General features: G+C 50.2%; 5 protein-coding genes across 5 annotated transcripts; 4 read left to right on the forward strand and 1 right to left on the reverse strand.

The window, feature by feature from the left end:
• Positions 1-350: 350 nt before the first annotated feature.
• Positions 351-2,667, forward strand: BKA67DRAFT_574602 (kinase-like domain-containing protein). Its single transcript, XM_046103435.1, has one exon. The coding sequence runs from the start codon at positions 833-835 to the stop codon at positions 2,381-2,383; it is 1,551 nt and encodes a 516-aa protein (XP_045954871.1). The 5' UTR covers positions 351-832; the 3' UTR covers positions 2,384-2,667.
• Positions 2,668-4,686: 2,019 nt separating this feature from the next.
• On the forward strand, positions 4,687-6,516 carry BKA67DRAFT_361591 (uncharacterized protein). Its single transcript, XM_046096427.1, has 3 exons — positions 4,687-4,804; positions 4,907-5,835; positions 5,890-6,516. Exons 1-3 carry the CDS (start codon positions 4,774-4,776, stop codon positions 6,328-6,330), a joined length of 1,401 nt encoding a protein of 466 aa, XP_045954872.1. The 5' UTR covers positions 4,687-4,773; the 3' UTR covers positions 6,331-6,516.
• A 130-nt stretch (positions 6,517-6,646) lies between these two features.
• Positions 6,647-8,555, forward strand: BKA67DRAFT_574608 (pyridoxal phosphate-dependent transferase). Its single transcript, XM_046103436.1, has 4 exons — positions 6,647-7,001; positions 7,064-7,748; positions 7,807-8,140; positions 8,199-8,555. Exons 1-4 carry the CDS (start codon positions 6,782-6,784, stop codon positions 8,337-8,339), a joined length of 1,380 nt encoding a protein of 459 aa, XP_045954873.1. The 5' UTR covers positions 6,647-6,781; the 3' UTR covers positions 8,340-8,555.
• A 1,046-nt stretch (positions 8,556-9,601) lies between these two features.
• Positions 9,602-10,916, forward strand: BKA67DRAFT_648421 (uncharacterized protein; the record flags this gene model as incomplete). The annotated part of the gene is made up of 2 exons (XM_046105985.1): positions 9,602-9,835; positions 10,341-10,916. The coding sequence occupies 2 exons, from the start codon at positions 9,602-9,604 to the stop codon at positions 10,812-10,814; spliced, it is 708 nt and encodes a 235-aa protein (XP_045954874.1). The 3' UTR covers positions 10,815-10,916.
• Positions 10,917-11,672: 756 nt separating this feature from the next.
• Positions 11,673-15,945, reverse strand: BKA67DRAFT_538410 (uncharacterized protein; the record flags this gene model as incomplete). Its single annotated transcript, XM_046100459.1, has 2 exons — positions 11,673-15,254; positions 15,355-15,945. The coding sequence occupies 2 exons, from the start codon at positions 15,943-15,945 to the stop codon at positions 11,673-11,675; spliced, it is 4,173 nt and encodes a 1,390-aa protein (XP_045954875.1).
• Positions 15,946-17,413: the final 1,468 nt, after the last annotated feature.

A 17,413-nucleotide genomic window follows, 5' to 3' on the forward strand; every position in this document is an offset into this window, starting at 1 on the left:
AGGTGGGAGTATGATCAACGGGTGATGGCATGAAGGAAGAAAGGAGCGGCAAGCTTGTATCTATCATGCATGTCGTTCCTGGAGTGCAGTGTAGCGTAGTCCAAACTAACCTTAGTTAGTGTGATTGTATAATGATCGGCGCTTTGTCAGGGGAAAACAGAGATCCGTCAATGGCTCAAAACCTTTCAGCCCCATGGGGCAGGGCGGTCGGGTTTTAGTGGACTTGTGGGCTGATTTGAAAACTCTGGCCTGTGCTTGGGTGCAGATCGGTGGTGAGGCAGGTGAGGGTGAGGGGAGAAGCCTCTCTTTTTAGTGGGTGTGGGCCTTTTGATTTTTCTCTTGGGCCTGTGATTAAATGGATCGGGCAGTGCGATTTCCTTGTTTTATCTTTAGTTAGTGGCCTGCTTGCAATACTCTTGCTCTTACACTTGCTTCCCTCCTCCCTTTCCACCACCACACCACCAAAGGGTGAATCAATCCAGTCTACAGCCACCGACCCGTAGTCGCCAATGCATATACAAAATTCACAAGATCTTTTCTTCTCTTCGCTTCTCTTCCAGCTCCAGATGCGCCTTACCGCAAACCAGCAAGCCCACCGACACGTTTTTGAGCCTCGCACCGACGCCGAGCGCCGACGGGCAGGACGATCCAGTCTGCCTTGAACCGGCCTGGGCTGAGAGATTCTGGGGAGAGGGAAGGAGCGTCGGAGTGAGCGACGTCTTTCTCTAGGGTCTACAACTTTATTATTAATACATCTACATCTACACATACATCTACGCATACATCTACATCCGCGTCTGCCAACTCCGACCACATCGAGATATACCTCACGATGTTGCCTACCACTGCCACCAAGATGATGGCTCCGGCCCCGCCTGCCCTCAACACCGTCCGCGGTTTTGGCCCAGCAACAGTCACGTCCGGCGACGAGGACTCTGACTGTTGCGCAACCCCTCCGCTCGGCGCTCGTCGTGGCCGCGCGCATCGACTCGACGACGTCGTCAGTGCCAACTGCAGCCCGCTGCTTCGCGCCCACAACTCACCTGCCGCCAGCGGCATCGCAAAACTGCGCCAGAAGATGGAACCGCTCAGCTTAAACGACTCCCGCACCAGTACTATGACGGGTTATAGCGACACCACCATGACCCGCACCAACAGCCAGCAGAGTGGACTGGGTCGTAGCGACGACGATGTGTCTGAGAACGGATCGACCAGCTATGAGATCGCCTTGGAGCATGAGTTCGTCGACGAAAGTGTTCGCGAAAAGTCAAAATTTGGTGCCATCGAGGGTGGACTTGTACAGCGCAAGAAGATGCAAGCTGATGACTTTCAACCGCTGCGATGTCTTGGCAAGGGAACTTACGGCACCGTGCTTCTGGTGCGGCAGCGGGCAACCGGCCGCTTGTATGCGCAGAAGCAGTTCAAGAAGGCCTCGGTCGTTGTCCACAAGAAGCTCGTGGAGCAGACAAAGACTGAAAGACAGATCCTCGAGTCAGTCAACAGACACCCGTTTGTGGTCAAGCTTTTCTACGCTTTCCAGGACCATGAAAAGCTGTATTTGATTCTCGAATATGGCCAGGGAGGCGAGTTGTTCACCCATCTGAACACGGAGAAGATGTTTCCGGAGCCTGTCGCAGCCTTCTACATGGCCCAGATGGTTCTCGCCTTATCTCATCTTCACGATACACTGGGTGTCATCTACCGCGATCTCAAGCCGGAAAATTGCCTTCTGGACTCGAACGGAAATCTACTGCTCACAGACTTTGGATTGTCTTCCCAGGTTCCGGCTGACGAGAACGAAGACTGCTGCAAGTCTATCTTGGGTACAGTTGAGTACATGGCTCCAGAGGTTGTTCGCGGTGAAAAGTATGGCAAAGCTGTCGACTGGTGGTCATTCGGGGCGCTAGGTTACGACCTTATGACGGGTAATCCACCCTTCCGAGGTGGTAACCATGCCAAGATTCAACACAACATCGTCCATCAGAAGATTGTTCTCCCATACTTCCTCAGTCCTGATGCCAAGGACTTGCTTACGCGGCTGCTGAACAAGAACCCCAAGAAGCGGCTCGGTGGAAACATGCCTAAGGACCTTGTTACCATCAAGAAGCATCGCTTCTTTCGCAAGATCGACTGGAAGAAGCTGGCTGCAAAGGAGATTGAGCCTCCTATTCGACCCATGATTACGGACCCTGAACTTGCCGAAAACTTTGCACCAGAGTTTACCGATCTACCGCTCAGTCCAGTAATCACGGCAAAGGATCTCTGGGGTGCTGGCTCCGTAAAGAACAAGGATGGCTCGAAGGACGACCTCTTTGGTGGATTCAGTTTTGTTGCATCGAACAGCCTACTTGAAAACGCAGGCTTCCTGGAAACGGAAGCTTAGAGGAGTAGACTAATTTGAGATGCGAAGGGTGTGGCAGGCTACAGCGTCATGTGCAACTTGATACGGGCATGGCGCCTCGAGCGTTCGTTTGCTTTACACTTAGCGGTGAGCATGCCATTGGAATAGTTTCAGCATCTTGGGCCGGTCATGTTACAACGGCGGGTGCAAACAGGGTTAATAGAGTAAAACTGGGTAGATACATATCAGATTAGATATACATACAGGCGGATGCTGGAGGCCTCCCGACTGATCCTCTGAGCAATACAACTCGTACGATTCAATACTCCATGATTTCACGTATCTCCCAGCCAAAATGAATGGTAAATTACCGACGTCGTGGCATTCGTGGCAGTTGCGGCCAACAAGTCTTGATCTGATATGTCAAGGTGTTCCTACCATCAGCCCTGTAGATATTTGTTTGAGAACCAATCGGATGCACTGGATTTCTGATTTCGAAGAATTCCAGCGCAACTATCACGAGTACCGGGAGGCTTAGACCTCGGCGTGCAGAACACGTTTTCTACTTGGAGATGCAGCTGTTGTTAGTGGAGCGTCAGCAAACACGGACACACGCACTAACCTTAGGGTGGTGATCATCGCTAACGGGACCTCGAGCCTTACTCTGGACGTCCGTGTTGCTAGTCTCAAGACGTGCAATCAGCCTTCTTATCTATTTCTTATGTCCGCTTTGAGATAATGAAAGCCAGCTGGGCTGTGACGCGTTGACTTGAGGGCCGTGCCTTTGTAAGATCTTCCACCAAGGTCCAGGCCTTTGGCGTGCAGCTTCCACGCCATGATACTTGCAACCGACCTCACCGAAACGTAATGTTGCCAGTTGCATGTAACTGACGGGTGCCGCGCTCAGTACCAAAACACAGAAAGGTACGATTTCATCTGAACCTTCAGGCCGTAGCTGACGTCAAAGATGTATCTTCGTAGCCTTGTTGATCATATGCATAAGGGCCGTGGACGGAAGTTGACCAATAATTAAAGCCGTCCCGTAGGAAAAAAAAACCAAGACCTTGGCCGCTCAATCATGGCAGCTTTGATGTTTGTTGCATTCTCGTTTTGAGGTCGAGCCTACAAATGCCGTCTCGCTTACACGGCTGTCGCGAGCCAGCATGTTGCCATTGCCGTATACAAGCTACTAATGACATTACCATTTGGAATGCTGTTCTAGTCCAGGGTCCGTATGAGTCCAAGCTCGCGGAACACAATTTTAACTATAAACCTTATTTCAATGCCTACAATAGTGCAATGAAAACGGTCATTGACAGAATGCGGCAAACTCGGCGTATATCAAACGGGGCAATAAACTCATGGTCAACCATACTTTCTCACCTCAGCCCCCGAATTTGTGTACTACTCTGGAGCGCATCGGGCCAAGTAGATGGAGCAAACCATGTCTCTGCATACAGTAGCACATCACAATCGAGCATCAATAGTTGGCCTGCACGATGAAGCTCTCGTTTCAGCTTGAGCCCCGTACGCAATGGTATATGTAGTTCTCGGGTTCCGCTGATAAGCTTACCCGCCCGCAACGCCAATCACGATTATGCAAGGTCGGGCGAGTTGTGCCTTGATTCTAAATCTGCTGCATTATGCTGTAGGCTGTCAGCATTTTGTAGCACAGAGTCGTCACTCATTGTGGCTATGCCAGTCAATTGTGCTTTCTTTGGCATGATACCGGTAGCTTGGCTCTGCAGCTACCCCCTGACACCCCCCTCGGACAACCGACTAACCTAGCCTCCTCCATGATCTCCATGTCTAGTGTCAGTGCCATCAATATACCACCAGGGGTCGCGGGCACCCCCAACTTCCAAAGAATGGGAGTGGGCGGATGATTGACTACGCGGTTGCTTCGATAGTTTTCCGTTCCGTCATCTTCTGTTCTAGCGCATTTGGGGGCACATCCACGCGAATACTTATAAAGAGAAGATACTCCCGGTATTCAGAACCTTGGTTGTCTACGGCACAGATATCGGGCTGCAACGGCGAACAACAAACACGGAATACTAGAGACAATTTAACCTCATCTGAACGTTTGAACTCTAAACTCCGCGTCAAATTGGTCTCGGGTCTTAGTCGTGAGTAAAAGTGGTCTTGCGGTTGGCAATGTTGTGTGATTTGGCTAAGTTGTGCTTAGCTCAGCGTCTTTCAGCTTTACTTTGTCTCATTTCCCGCACACAGCACCCATTGCCGTCTTGGAACTCTGACGTTGCGGCTTGCATTCCTTGGATAAGAAGCAAAAATACAGCTGCTTGGCCTGTCGAACAAATTCTACAGGAAGTGTACACCTGAACTTTTCAATCCTGTTCCTCTTCTGCCGGACCATACTTCCAAACCTCTCAACTGAAGAATCAATTTACTCGAATACGATTTCGCTGACAATGCGTTCAATTCTGACGGCTGCGGCTTTGAGTAAGTAAAATCGATTGATTTGCAGCAGAACTTCATAATCTGCTATGCTCTAGTGGACGGTATGGCTTAAAATGGATGGCATGTAGCTGACAGCTCCCACAGCCGCTCTAACACAGAGCACTTTGACTTTAGCAGATGTACAGAAATATTGTCCAAGCTCCAATATATGCTATCGTGTCGCTGTACCCGAGGCCGCTGCCGCATCAGGCAGTGGCAACCTCTACTTTCAGATTGAAGCACCAACTTCATACACCTGGGTTGCGCTCGGTACTGGCTCCCAGATGCGTGGGTCTTACATGTTCATCATGTACACAGATGGTGCCGGTAACGTCACTGTCTCGCCCCGCTTAGGCACCAATCATCAGATGCCTGTCGAGGACACCAGCTCGACCGCGGCTGATATCACGCTGCTCGCTGGGTCCGGCGTTGATGGGAGCACCATGCGAGCCAATATTCTATGTACAAGCTGCAATAGTTGGAATGGTGGTTCTATGAGTCTCGGTGACACGAGCTCATCCTGGATCGCGGCCTGGAAGAGCGGCAGCTCCATAGGTTCCACGAGCCGGGATGCCAGCATTCAGCAGCATGACTCGACGGACTCATGGAATATCAATCTTCAACAGGCGACGGTATCATCTGACTCAAACCCGTTTGTGACCACATCTGGGGATAGTAACAGTGGTAGCAGCGGCAGTGGCAGTGGCAGCGGTAGTGATAGTAGTTCAGGAAGTTCCGGGAGCTCTGGCAGCGGTGATGGCAATTCTGGCTCTAGCTCCAACTCTGGCTCCAACTCGGGTAGTTCTTCCAGCGGTGGTGTCAGCCAAAACACCAGCAACAACCAGACACCTAGACTCATTGCTGCTCACGGTATCATAATGGCAATTACATTCGTTATCATGTACCCCATTGGTTCCATACTCATGCCTCTCCTTGGTAAATGGGCTATTCACGCTGCATGGCACATCGTCAGCTTTATCATGATGTGGGTAGGCTTTGCACTAGGTGTCGTCGTCTCTCAGCGTACCTTCATCGTAAGTCTTTCCTCATCCCATTAGACAAGACGATATAGACTAACAACCAACCAGAACTTTACCGCGAGTCACACCATTCTGGGTACAGTGGTGACCGCTCTTATGGTAGTCCAGCCCGTGCTAGGCTTTGTTCATCATCGTCAGTATCTCAAGACGCAGAGCCGCGGTGCGATATCCCATGCACACATCTGGTATGGACGTATTTTGATGCTTCTTGGCGTCATCAACGGTGGTCTGGGCCTTCAGCTCGCTAGCGCTGCCCAATCATTAATCATTGCCTATGCCGTCGTCGCTGCAATTATCGGTGTAGCTTACATTGCAGTCAAGCTCTTCAATTTCTTTAGGAAGCGCAGGACAGGCAGTTTGAGGTCAGAGAAAATTGGGTCGAATGGCAGCACTGGAAGACATGACAAGTATAGCCCAACGCAAGGCGAGGAGGTCGAGTTGCCTAGACGGCCGCATGGTAGTGGGAGAGAGAGAGGTCATGAACACTAGTTGCTCTACGTGCAAAGGACTCGAGAGAGAAAAAAATGTCACCAAGCAAAGACAACCCGAAGAACTAGGTTTCCCATTTCTACCTGGGAAGAAGTAGATTAAGTTCTTTTGTACATATTCATCGACACGTTTGATAAAAATAATCCGGTGAAGTATTACATGTTCATCAAGACTGCACATACATCCATCCAGGCCCTCGACGCAACGTGCCATGTCCTGGCCATTATAGGCTAGTGTGCTATGCGGCATATACGTCTCTGCTCTACCACCTGTAAGACAGGTCCCCACAATCAGCCACGAATAGCAAGGTGGTGTAATCTATAATTCGAGGAACTTTGACGTCGTCGAGCATACTGCATCGATAACGAACTTTTGGTCGGGTCGGCCCTTTTCCACTGTCACCAACTATTTCTACGTATTCTCTGTGTACTTGGGTTTTCTTCAACCGGTGATGCAGTCAGATAACTACAAGCCCAGCCAGCGAGCATTGGCATCCCTGAAGCGAGGAAAGGCGTGGGATTGCATAAGAAAAGTACATGAATATCCGATATATGATCCGAAGCTGAGACCTCATGGAATTATCAATCTCATGGGAGCGCACAACGACTTGGTGAAGGAGTGGTGGGAAGAATACGTCAAGAATACTAATCGTGATGGCAACACCGTCAAGGGTAACGTGCCTCACTCGCTCCGTAGTCTATCAACATACAAGGGCTGACGAGCAGGAAAAAAGAACTCTCCTATGGAAGCCCCGTGGGCTCCGGAGCACTACGAACAGCCGCGGCCGGTTTCTTTAACCGCATGTTCAATCCCAGCTCGCCGGTCAAACCTTCGGATTTACTTGCAACAAACGGCGTTACGACTGCCATCGATCTTCTGGCCTGGTCCATCTGTGAACCCGGCGACACCATCTTGTACCCGACGCCGAACTTCTATATGCTTGATTTCGACATCGCTTCCAGGAACGGTGTGGTTAGCACTCCAGTTGCGGTCGAGCGATCCATCCATGGAGATCCATTCGCACCAACCAAGGAAGCTGCCGCAGAACTTGAACTTGCCTTTGAAAAAGCCATCGATGATACCTCCGCCAGGGGACTTCGCTGCCGTGCCATATTCCTCTGCAATCCGGCTAACCCTCAAGGTCGTTGTTATTCATCCTATGCTCTAGACCGACTGGCACAGCTGTGCACGAGGCGACACATGCACCTTATCGCTGACGAGATCTATGCAATGTCAAACTTCTCGCACGGCAGGGAGCCCTTCTCGTCTGTATTAAGTGTTCCAGAAAGTAGTTCCGATCACTGCCAAAATTTGCATTGTCTGTATGGGTTAAGCAAAGACTTTTCTCTCGGCGGCTTGCGTATAGGTTTCGTCGTAACCAGGAATGAGCAGATTAGACGTGTATTGGAAAGAACTGCGTAGGTACGCACCCATGTCTCTGTATCTCGTAAGCTAAGAATTGTGTGTCCCACCTAGTATGCTCGCATGGATTTCCAACAAGTCGGACATTTTTGCCACCAAGTTTCTTCAAGATCTCGATCTAGTGGAACGCTACGTCCGGACGTCGCAGTCCCGGTTGGCTGGAGCGTATACATCGGCATCGCAAGCTCTACATCAGGCTCGAATCCCGTTCAGACCGGCAACTGCGGGTCTATTTATCTTTATAAATCTTGGCGACTGGCTTCAGTACTTTCCGCAGTTGGATACCGTTTGCGAACAAGGTTTGAAGGCACCTGCCATTCAAGACGTACGAGAAACAGTGCTCTGGCAATGGCTTGTAGATCACGGTGTGGCTTTGAATCCAGGACAGGTAAAGTGTTATCACATGAACATGAACAGAGTTCATGTTAGCTGACCAACTATTGTAGTACGCGGAGTCAGACCACCCCGGTTGGTTCCGTCTTGTATTCTCGGAAGATGTGGCGGCCACTCAAGTCGCGATCAAGCGCTTAAGAGTGGCTCTGGACCTTCTGAAGGGTATGACCAGTCGTCACAACATAGAGCAATGATAAGTTCCAACAGTCGGAGGAGCGGGAGACAAATGAGCTTGGCAGGTCTGAATTCGACGAAGAGTCATCTGACCAAACTTCTAACAAAGCTGGATTTCGAGATATCGCTCAAAGGTTCTTCTCACGTCATCCATTCACGTGGAACTAAATTCGTTGGAACAAAATATATTTTTTTCTTCTGTAAAGTAGACATAATGATGAGCAACCCACTTAGCCCTTTCATTTGCGCAACCCGCCGCCTAAATACTTCAAATTGTCAAATTGAGGTGAAAATTATTTAACCTAGAGATTCTTTCAGAAACTGTTTACAATCCTTGAAACCCTGGCAGGAAAATAGCGACGCAGTGCATTCCCTTGGTAACCGGAGTGCAACACAATGCGTAAGTTGAACAGATTTTGGGTGATGCTATCTGCGAGCAACTAAGTCACAGCTACGAAGATTCGTAGCCTGCCCATTCTGTGAGGCTCTCATAAAGCCCATATATGCCGAAGTAAACCCTTCCTGAAATGCTACCTTGAATAGTTTTGTGTTGTTAATATCGTTTAACGGACCCTGCACCGAAACAGGAAAAATAGCTGCTGTACGCTTGAAACCGCGTCCTTGACTTAGCATATCAAGATTTTCCAGGATCTGTTGTTGGAGTCCACCTGGTAATCGTTGCTACCAAGCGAGTAACAGCTCCAGTAAGATACATTGCCAAATACCGTATAGTAGTGGAACCAGTTCAGGCGAAGGTAGTATATCCTCTCTAATTAGGACTAGATCTACCTTATCACGTAATTGTGTTCTAAAGGCACGGTCGGAGTCTTACGTAGGCTTTTCGATTTTATCGAGTGCGTGATAAGCTCGCTAAATGCGACTCAACCTATATGTTGGGGGCAATGCATGCAACCCACTTGGGACTATAAATAAACCTTTTCGGCTCCTGTGAATAATACAGCCTGAATATAGTGGAAGCATCTAGTCCTCAGGTGCGTGAAAAATGCTAACCAGATACTTTGCCTTATAGTGATATTTCGGGAACAAGAACAGGTACATTGGTTTCCTAACTAGGTAGTTCACCATCATTTGCTTACTGGAACGTTTATAGGTCATCATTGGTCTTGTTAGCACTGGGTATATATTTCTTCTGTTCGTAATGGTCAACTTATCTCGTTGCCCATATAAAGAAAAATCATAATTAAAAAAAAAAAACCCCCAGTGGATCCGAAAGAACCTATAAAGGACTTACCGAGCTTGGACATATGGTAATTATTAATTCATGTCTGTTCCAGGCACTTCATCGCTTCAACCTACTCTTGATGGTTGTTGCGTCTGGATAGAGGAAGGAATGCTACATGACCTCTTGATTGGTTATTCGACTGCCTTGACCACCTTGATTTTTCTTGGCCTACTTTCGGTGCCAACCACGGAAGTGCTTGAGATTGTTCCTTCGTCTGGTATTTATACTACGTATAGCTTGCCTTTCTGGTCAAAGAAGCTTTTAGATTATGTGGTAGGTGTACCGCATGTATATATCCTGCGTTGTATGTTTCTCTTCACAATTGAAAGCGATACTACCGTAACTGTATTCCCATGCGTCCTGGTATCAGTGTCTTGTTGAGCAAACATCACTTTTCTTATATCTTTCTGGTTTTTGATTTATTGTAGTACGATATCCAGAGTTTTGTACTTGAGGTCACCACAAACGAAGTAGTGCGAAATAATATTCTTACCGGCAGCTTAAAATGAAGTTGCCGTAGACACGAGATTACGATGTTCGTAGTTGGAGGTGTGAAAAGTCTCATGGGACCTATTGTGCTTTCGACTTGCATAAAATTCTCAGGACAGTTGCCCCCCGTTCTTGACTGCCTCATATTCTCACAGATGGCTTATTGAGCATGATAACATCGATGAAGGCATTATGAACGCATTGGCCGGAGCTTCTTCTATCACCCCCAAGTACATAGCTGAGAATTCCACGGCTCCTAGCCAGAGCAAAACCGAAACCACAAACATAGATCGATTTGGAACTAAATATAATTATATGGCGAAAATACAAAGCCGACGAGGCCGTGTTCAACAAGTGGCACTACCCTTTGCCCGGCTTCAGCAATTGGACACCCAGCGGTCTCAGAGATAAGTTTGAGCTAGCGACACACATGCTTGGCGTGGAGATACACGTTGTCACAGACGATGGCAAGGCTGTGGCAATCATGGTCGGCCACCCTACAAGATATCTGCCCGACGAAGACTGGACCGTGACCATGATCGACACGGATCGCATGCGAACTTTTGCCCGGCTGGTGGATAGCTTGAAGGAATGCGAGCGCCAGGGCAGGTTTTTGGGAATCGAGGACGACCTGCGAGACTTCTTGAGGGAGGATATGCTGAGTAGTGAGAAATATATCAAAACGCTTGAGAAGAGGTCAGAGGACCGTGAAATTGTTGGCATGGATGAGAACTCGGACCAGGATCTGTCTAGCATAGGATAACTTCCAGTGCATCAAAGTTTGGGTGGGTAGGGTGAGGCAGAAAAGGAGTATTTATCCGGCATGGAGGCATTGTCACTAGACTGAGCTAACAATAAAGATACGGTATATCAGCGAATCAAGCTATACGATTAGCACGTCATTGTGCAATTACAATAAGAATGCATCAGCTATTTCAAAATGTCCGGTCACGTTTGGCCTTCGCCGACAGTATTGCGATGGTGAACATAAGACTTCAAGCACTTGGAATATTGACTGTTTGATCAAGACCTTACAAGAGATCAAGCATATATCATGACTTGAGCATGAAGTGTATCCCTACTTAAATAAAGATGGTCACTTACAGCTGATTATGGGAAACAGGGCCAACACCGCTCATCCAAGCATTGTTTGCTGTCATAATCTTCATAAAGAGATGTAGAAGTGACGCCGTTCAACGACAATATGCGCCATACAGTTGTGTCAAGAATGAGTTAGCATTAATAATAAATGACATACGGCTCTCCATTCTTGAGTAAAGCGAACTTGCTCCATTGGTGTCGAGTGATTTTCAAGATTCCATGCCACTTATTGCAAGTAGAGGGGGGAAAAAAAAAGAAGATAAAAGGTATAAAAAGGATAACAAAACTAAACCATAAGGACCAAATGCAGGCTAATGCAATGCCATGCAATATAAATGCTTTATGCAGACTTCCTCTTGATCGCTCCATCCAATGACTTGACATCTAAGCTCTCCTTATCCACCAGCTTGCTTTCTATATATCGTGCTCTTTGCCTGACCAACCCTCTTCTACAGACGCTATCATCACTATTCCTTGCACATTTTGTGGCGGCTGAATCATCCTCTTGAGCGTCATCCTTCTAGAAGGCATGCCCCGGGTTCGGAGGCTGATAACCTGGCCGTCCCGGTTGTGCGGTTCGCGGATTCTGTCCCGACAGTGCTACGTATTGAGGTGACAGCTGCGCTTGTTGTGGCACGAAGCCTGGACTCTGTAAAGGGAAACTGCCCTGGCGCGGTGATCCAAACCCAGCTCCAGGGCTCGCCCAGCCCACTCCACCCTGTATACCTGGACTTGGCATAGCCTGAGGGAATGTAAAACTTTGTTGTGGACCAGGTGATTGGGGGAATCCATAGCCTTGTTGTGGACCAGGTGACTGAGGGAATCCATAACCTTGTTGTGGACCGGGTGACTGACGTCCCAGATTGGAGTACATACCAGACGGCGGGGGTAGACCAGGTGAGGGCAGGGGCTGTTGGTAATTTTGCATCGCCTGCTGCTGCTGCCGGGAATTGATAGCCTGTTGCACTGCCTGACTGCTGTATCCTTGTCTCATTTGCTGCTTTTCTCTTTCCCTGGCCCCGATCGCACCGACGAGACCGCCATCCGCATGAGGTGCATTTCTGTTTCCAGCCACACTGATTAGCGGAGTACCCGTCATCCTCGCAACATGTTCTTGCTCTCTGGCAGAGAGATGACCTTCACCCTGGCCACCTAGCACAGCACCAGCACCTCGTGAGCTTGGTCTTTGAAGCAGGTCTTGGGAGGTGCTGCGACTATGGCTGTGCATGTAATCTCGTCCTTGACCTCGGTCAAGCGGCGGAGTAGGGGTACCAGCTCGGTAGGCATTAAGAGTGTTGGCAGAAGGTTGGCGTTGATGAGAGTATAGGGGCGTGGCTGCAACAGCAGCCCGCTGCTGAACAAACTGCTCGGCAGTGAGACCCTGCCCGCTGGTACTGGGACCGGCGGTGACCCCGGGGGTAGGTGGTTGCCAAATCACACTCCTCCTCTGAACAGTCTCGTCGGAAGCATTTCGACCATGGGTCATATCCCCGCCCGATGGCTTCCTCGGTCCATTAGTACCTGGCGAGAATGGGTGTGGGGAAGGTACCACATTCGGGGTTGGTGTTTTACTCCTCGATTGGTTGGCTGCGTAGTTAAATGTTGGCCCAAAGTTCACATCGGGGACATCGTATTCGCTTGCTTGAGGTACACTGCTGTCCCCGACCGTTCGAAGTACACCTGCCCTGGGTCTTTCGACTGATGCACTTGAGTCGGTCGATGGTCTGGTGCTGGCGTAATCTGGAGAACCGGTGGAGTCATAGTTGCTACTGGTTGTGCTTAGTCCGGTGTTCTGGCGCTGACGGCCGGATTGTGGTGTAGCTCTGCCACTGGATCCTGGGCCATGAATATGAGCCACAATGTCGGGATCAATGCCACGTGTGAAACTACCACTGCTCGATGCGGTAGGCGAGGATGGAACTTCGTTATTCGGAAGGTTGCGATGAGCCAGGCTGTCGCCTCGAGCTGGCAATGGCTTTCTTTGAACGGGCGGTGAAGTGTTTAGAGGAGGAGGCTGCCGTCTGCTATTTGGTGTATCGGGACGGTCGCCTGGCCCAGGAGGTCCCGGAGGTCCTCTATACATGTTCGGGGCTGTTGCGTTCGGCGGTCCGCGCGGCGGAGGGCCCATGTTGCCAGGACCTCCTCGACCGTAAGGAGCCATATTAGGTGGGTAACCACGACCTTGTGGCATGCTTGGCTGTCCTCTCCCCGGCGGCGGACGACCTTGTGGCCCGATGCCCATGGCACCAGGCGGGGGACTTCTGACACCTTGACTACCTGGGGTGCCTGGTCGGGAGCCCGGGCTTGGACCTCTGGGTCCGGGGTTCGGGATAGCCATGGTCTGGTGGAGAGGCGATTTAGAGCGTTGTTTGCTGAGTTCGGAGGACGGAGGCGGCAAGCCAGGAGAATGGGGCTTGAGTCCCCTTAGATCTTCACGAGAGCCGGTATTAGCATTCATTCCAGGATTGGTGCCGTGAGCAGCATGTACCATTGTTGGACCATGTTGGTCATTGTGGTGGGCAACCGGGCTTTGATCCTCAGCGCCCCCGTTGTCGTCGATCCAGCCTTCCTGCTTGGCTACCCCCTCTATACCCCCGGCCTGAGCCAGTTGGGCCAAGGTGGTCACAGACATTCTGCTGTTAGCGCGGCGTAGTTCAGGCGAGTGGTATGGACGCTGTTGTGGCTTCTCCCCTGGCGCGTGAGTGAAAGCCGGTGGTTGTGAAACAGGCTCTGGGGTCTCCAGGTGCCGCATTCCCTCTAGAGCCTGGGTAGCTGGCTCCCGCTCCTCGTCCGAGCTGACCCGTTCAGGGGTGGATGCAAGGTCATTCACGAAGTTGCGAGCTGGATTCGGTCCACGGCCAGAGGGACTGTCGCCAATTGGGCTGACCAAGTGAGGCGGTGGTTGCGGAGGAGCACCTTCTGGCAGGCTGGAATCCGATGCATTTCTATTGTGGCCGGACTTCATGGCACTGGCCATGGCTGAAGGACCTGGTTGTACCCGGGGAACAGGTGGCGCCGAGTCGTTTCTTGGTGCGGGTCGGACGTTGAGGGACATTGAACGTGACGAGCGTACCGGAGTTGGTGGTGCTCCGCCGTCAGTAAACCCGACGCGTGGTTTCGGGCCAGCTTCAGTAGCCGGACCAAAGCTCAGTCTCTTAGTCCGGCTGTTGGTCCGGCTGTGAGTGTTGGCTGTCGGGGTGTCATCAACAGTCGTCATTCGCTCGCCGGTCAAGTCCTTGAGTTTTTTCTTCCAATCTCTTTCTGTCCAGCCTGAGCTTCCCTCTTGAAGGATCAAGGACGTTACGTCCAAGATCTCCAGGTAGCCATATCGCTTGTGCTTAGGCATTGCAAACATGAGCGATCTCGAGTCTATTGTGCTTGCCACCAATCTACCAGGTCGTCCATACAGTCCAAACGTATCCCACGTAGGAAACAAAAACTGCAGCATCATGCCAAATCCACTGACTGCCGGATGGACTTCTGGCATAATGAAGACGAAACCTTCTGTCGAAGAAGGGGGGTCCGTGTGAATCGTGATGTTTCCCTCAATCTTGAGCAGAGTGGAAGCGTCGATGAGGGACTTGGCCTGAGGATAAAGCGCGAATGCCGAGTACGCATCTGTAATGGTTGCGATTGGCTTGGCCTTCTTCATCTTGCGGCCCTCCTTTCTATCTTCGTAGAATTTAATGTCGCCCTTGAGAATCGGTGGATGCGAGCGATCGTATGGCGACTTCTTTTTGTAGTCCTTCAACATTTTCTGGAATTCCTTTTCATCAGGCGGCGAGATGACACACCAACAGCGCTTCCAGGGCACACCTGCTCCAAAGCGCACCCTAACCCATTCTTGTTTGATTTCTCGCGTCCTCTCCATAATGACACCAATGTTATTCAGAGTCTTGCCCTTTCCGGCAATGAGAGCACCGGTATATGCTTCTTGCAGTGTGGAATGCTCAAACATGGCGAGTCGTATGCCGGCAGTCCATTGTATCAGAGAATGCCGTGAATTAAAATGCAGCAGGTATCGGTTTCGTCCAGCTGTGGATATGCTCAGAATGTTCTGCAAGGGCTGCTCCTCGCTGGACCTCGTCGGCAACGAATCTATCTGGGGAGCAAAGCATGTCAGTACAAATCCATGGACCGGAGAGGCACGGTATGCGCATTCTGGCATCGAGGATCCATGGCATTGGGTTGCAGCGGCTTACCATCTTGATCGATGCGTCGGTCAGATTAATGAACTTGGGGAGAACCTCTCCATCCTCCCCGGCAGCATCCAATTCGGCGGCGTCCCATAGCGACAAAACAGTTCCTACGAGTTGCGCAAAATACTCCGTCCAGGTTCGATCCGGGTTTGGCTTGCCCTGCGTATTCTGGTCGTCGAGCTTTAAAAAATAGCCCTCCTGGTAGAGCTTGTTTCCATGGCTGTTGAGGAAGGTGAAGATGGGTTGCAGCTCGGGGATTGTATCTTGGTTGACATCCATCATGCTTGGTTGGTAGGTCTGGACCATAGACAGCGGTCTCGATGAGCTTCTGCCTCGTGTTCTAGTATGTCCTTGTAGTGGGGCAGGGGATTCGTCTATTGGCGAATGATCATGGTTGAGCGCCACGGGTGACGATGGAGCGGGCGTGCTAGGCTCGTCGGTGTAAGTTTGCGTATACGTCGGCGGCTGTGGAGTGTTCTGATGGGCCTGGGTGTGGAAATCAGGTTTGCTGAAGGGAGGATCCTGCGATGGTGTTGTCTTGGAGGGCGACGCGAATGAATCTCGGGGGCTGCCACCAGTGGAAAACTGGGACATCAACGAGGATAACGAGAGGACTGTTGATTCAGGAAGGCCAAATTAGCATGATGCACACGGACGATTAGTGCTTCAAATGGCGCGATTGCGGTTTAGTGTAGGCTTGCTTAGGTGTGCGCCCAAGGAAAATTGACGATTCAATTGATTGATCAATCGATGGGTTGTGTTGAATTTGGTTTGATTTGATTTGATCAAGGGATTGACGCCCAAATAGGGGGTTTGAATGGAGCCAGCGATAATCGCTATGTTAGGTATTGCGGTTGCGAACAGCCATAACAAGTCAGCATGGCAGGGCGCCGTGTCCCTTTTCTCTCTTTCTTTTGTCATTAGGTCAGACGATACGAATGTCCGCGACAAAGGGAAGCCGGCACGCTTCAGACCTGCGACTGCGCAAGCCAAGACAACAGACAATGTAGACAATCTCCAGTCAACCCACTTGAGAGAGCATCAGCCAGCCCAAAAGCCCCCTCCAAAAGAGCTAAAGGTGTTGGGAATGCCGTTGAATCCGTGCTGGAGGATTATGCGGCCTGTGGGACTCGCTCATTCCTGGCTCGTTTGCTCATGGCTAAATAATTGCTCGCAAACAAATATGTATGACGCTGCACTGCACTTCCCAACTGCAGTTCTTCCTGGCAACCATATGCTGGCTGCTGGGCGTGCGAAGTAAGGATTGCCATGATCCCATCTCATAGCACGGATAAGGTCGGAACCATTGGCGTTCAGCAGGGATTTGGGGCGTGGGATTTTAATGCTTGGCAAAAATGTGTAGTGTAGGCATGGATGGGACTGAGGAAAATGTACAAACCGCGACTTCGACCCATTTTGTCACTGTTCTAGTAGCTCGCAGGAGCAACCAGCATCACCAGTGAAGTCTATGATTTTAATTGCGCCTAGCCAGTCCGTCGGTCCAAATATGTGCTCGTATGAGAGAAGATCCACCGTTGAATGGGTTTGTCGTCGTATTTAGGTGCGTCGTCGTATTTAGGTGCGTCACCGTATTCGCACGTATTCGCTGAGATTCAGAGGGCCACCTGGGGCGGGAGAGGCGAAATACCGTAGGCGGAAGACCTGAAACCCGAGACGAACAAAGAAATCGCAAGAAAAGTCCTCCCAAAATTAAAGCAAAACGAGATACAAATTTATCCTCAGTAAGCGAAATGCCGGATATCGTCCGAAGTTGGCAAACCAAGGAAAATAAAAAAGTTAACTGGGACTGCAGGCCGGAAGCATTTAAAGGGTTTCGTAGCTTGACTGGGACTTGTTGATTAGATCTGAGATGATGTGCTGTTTGTCGGCTCAAGCAATAGTGTCGATTCAAACAAGTGGGCTACTGTAGCTTGGCTAGTTGATGCCCGTTTTCTCGTAAAAGTTGCTTTCTGTAACAAGGTTATGACAAGCTGTGCTGGGCTGGGTTGGGCTGCGCTCGGAACGAGGAATGCCCTTTTTTTGTTTATTTAGGCACGAACTT

The sequence above is a fragment of the Truncatella angustata genome, assembly GCF_020726525.1.
Source record: "Truncatella angustata strain MPI-SDFR-AT-0073 chromosome Unknown BKA67scaffold_7, whole genome shotgun sequence".
Lineage (NCBI taxonomy): Eukaryota > Fungi > Ascomycota > Sordariomycetes > Amphisphaeriales > Sporocadaceae > Truncatella > Truncatella angustata.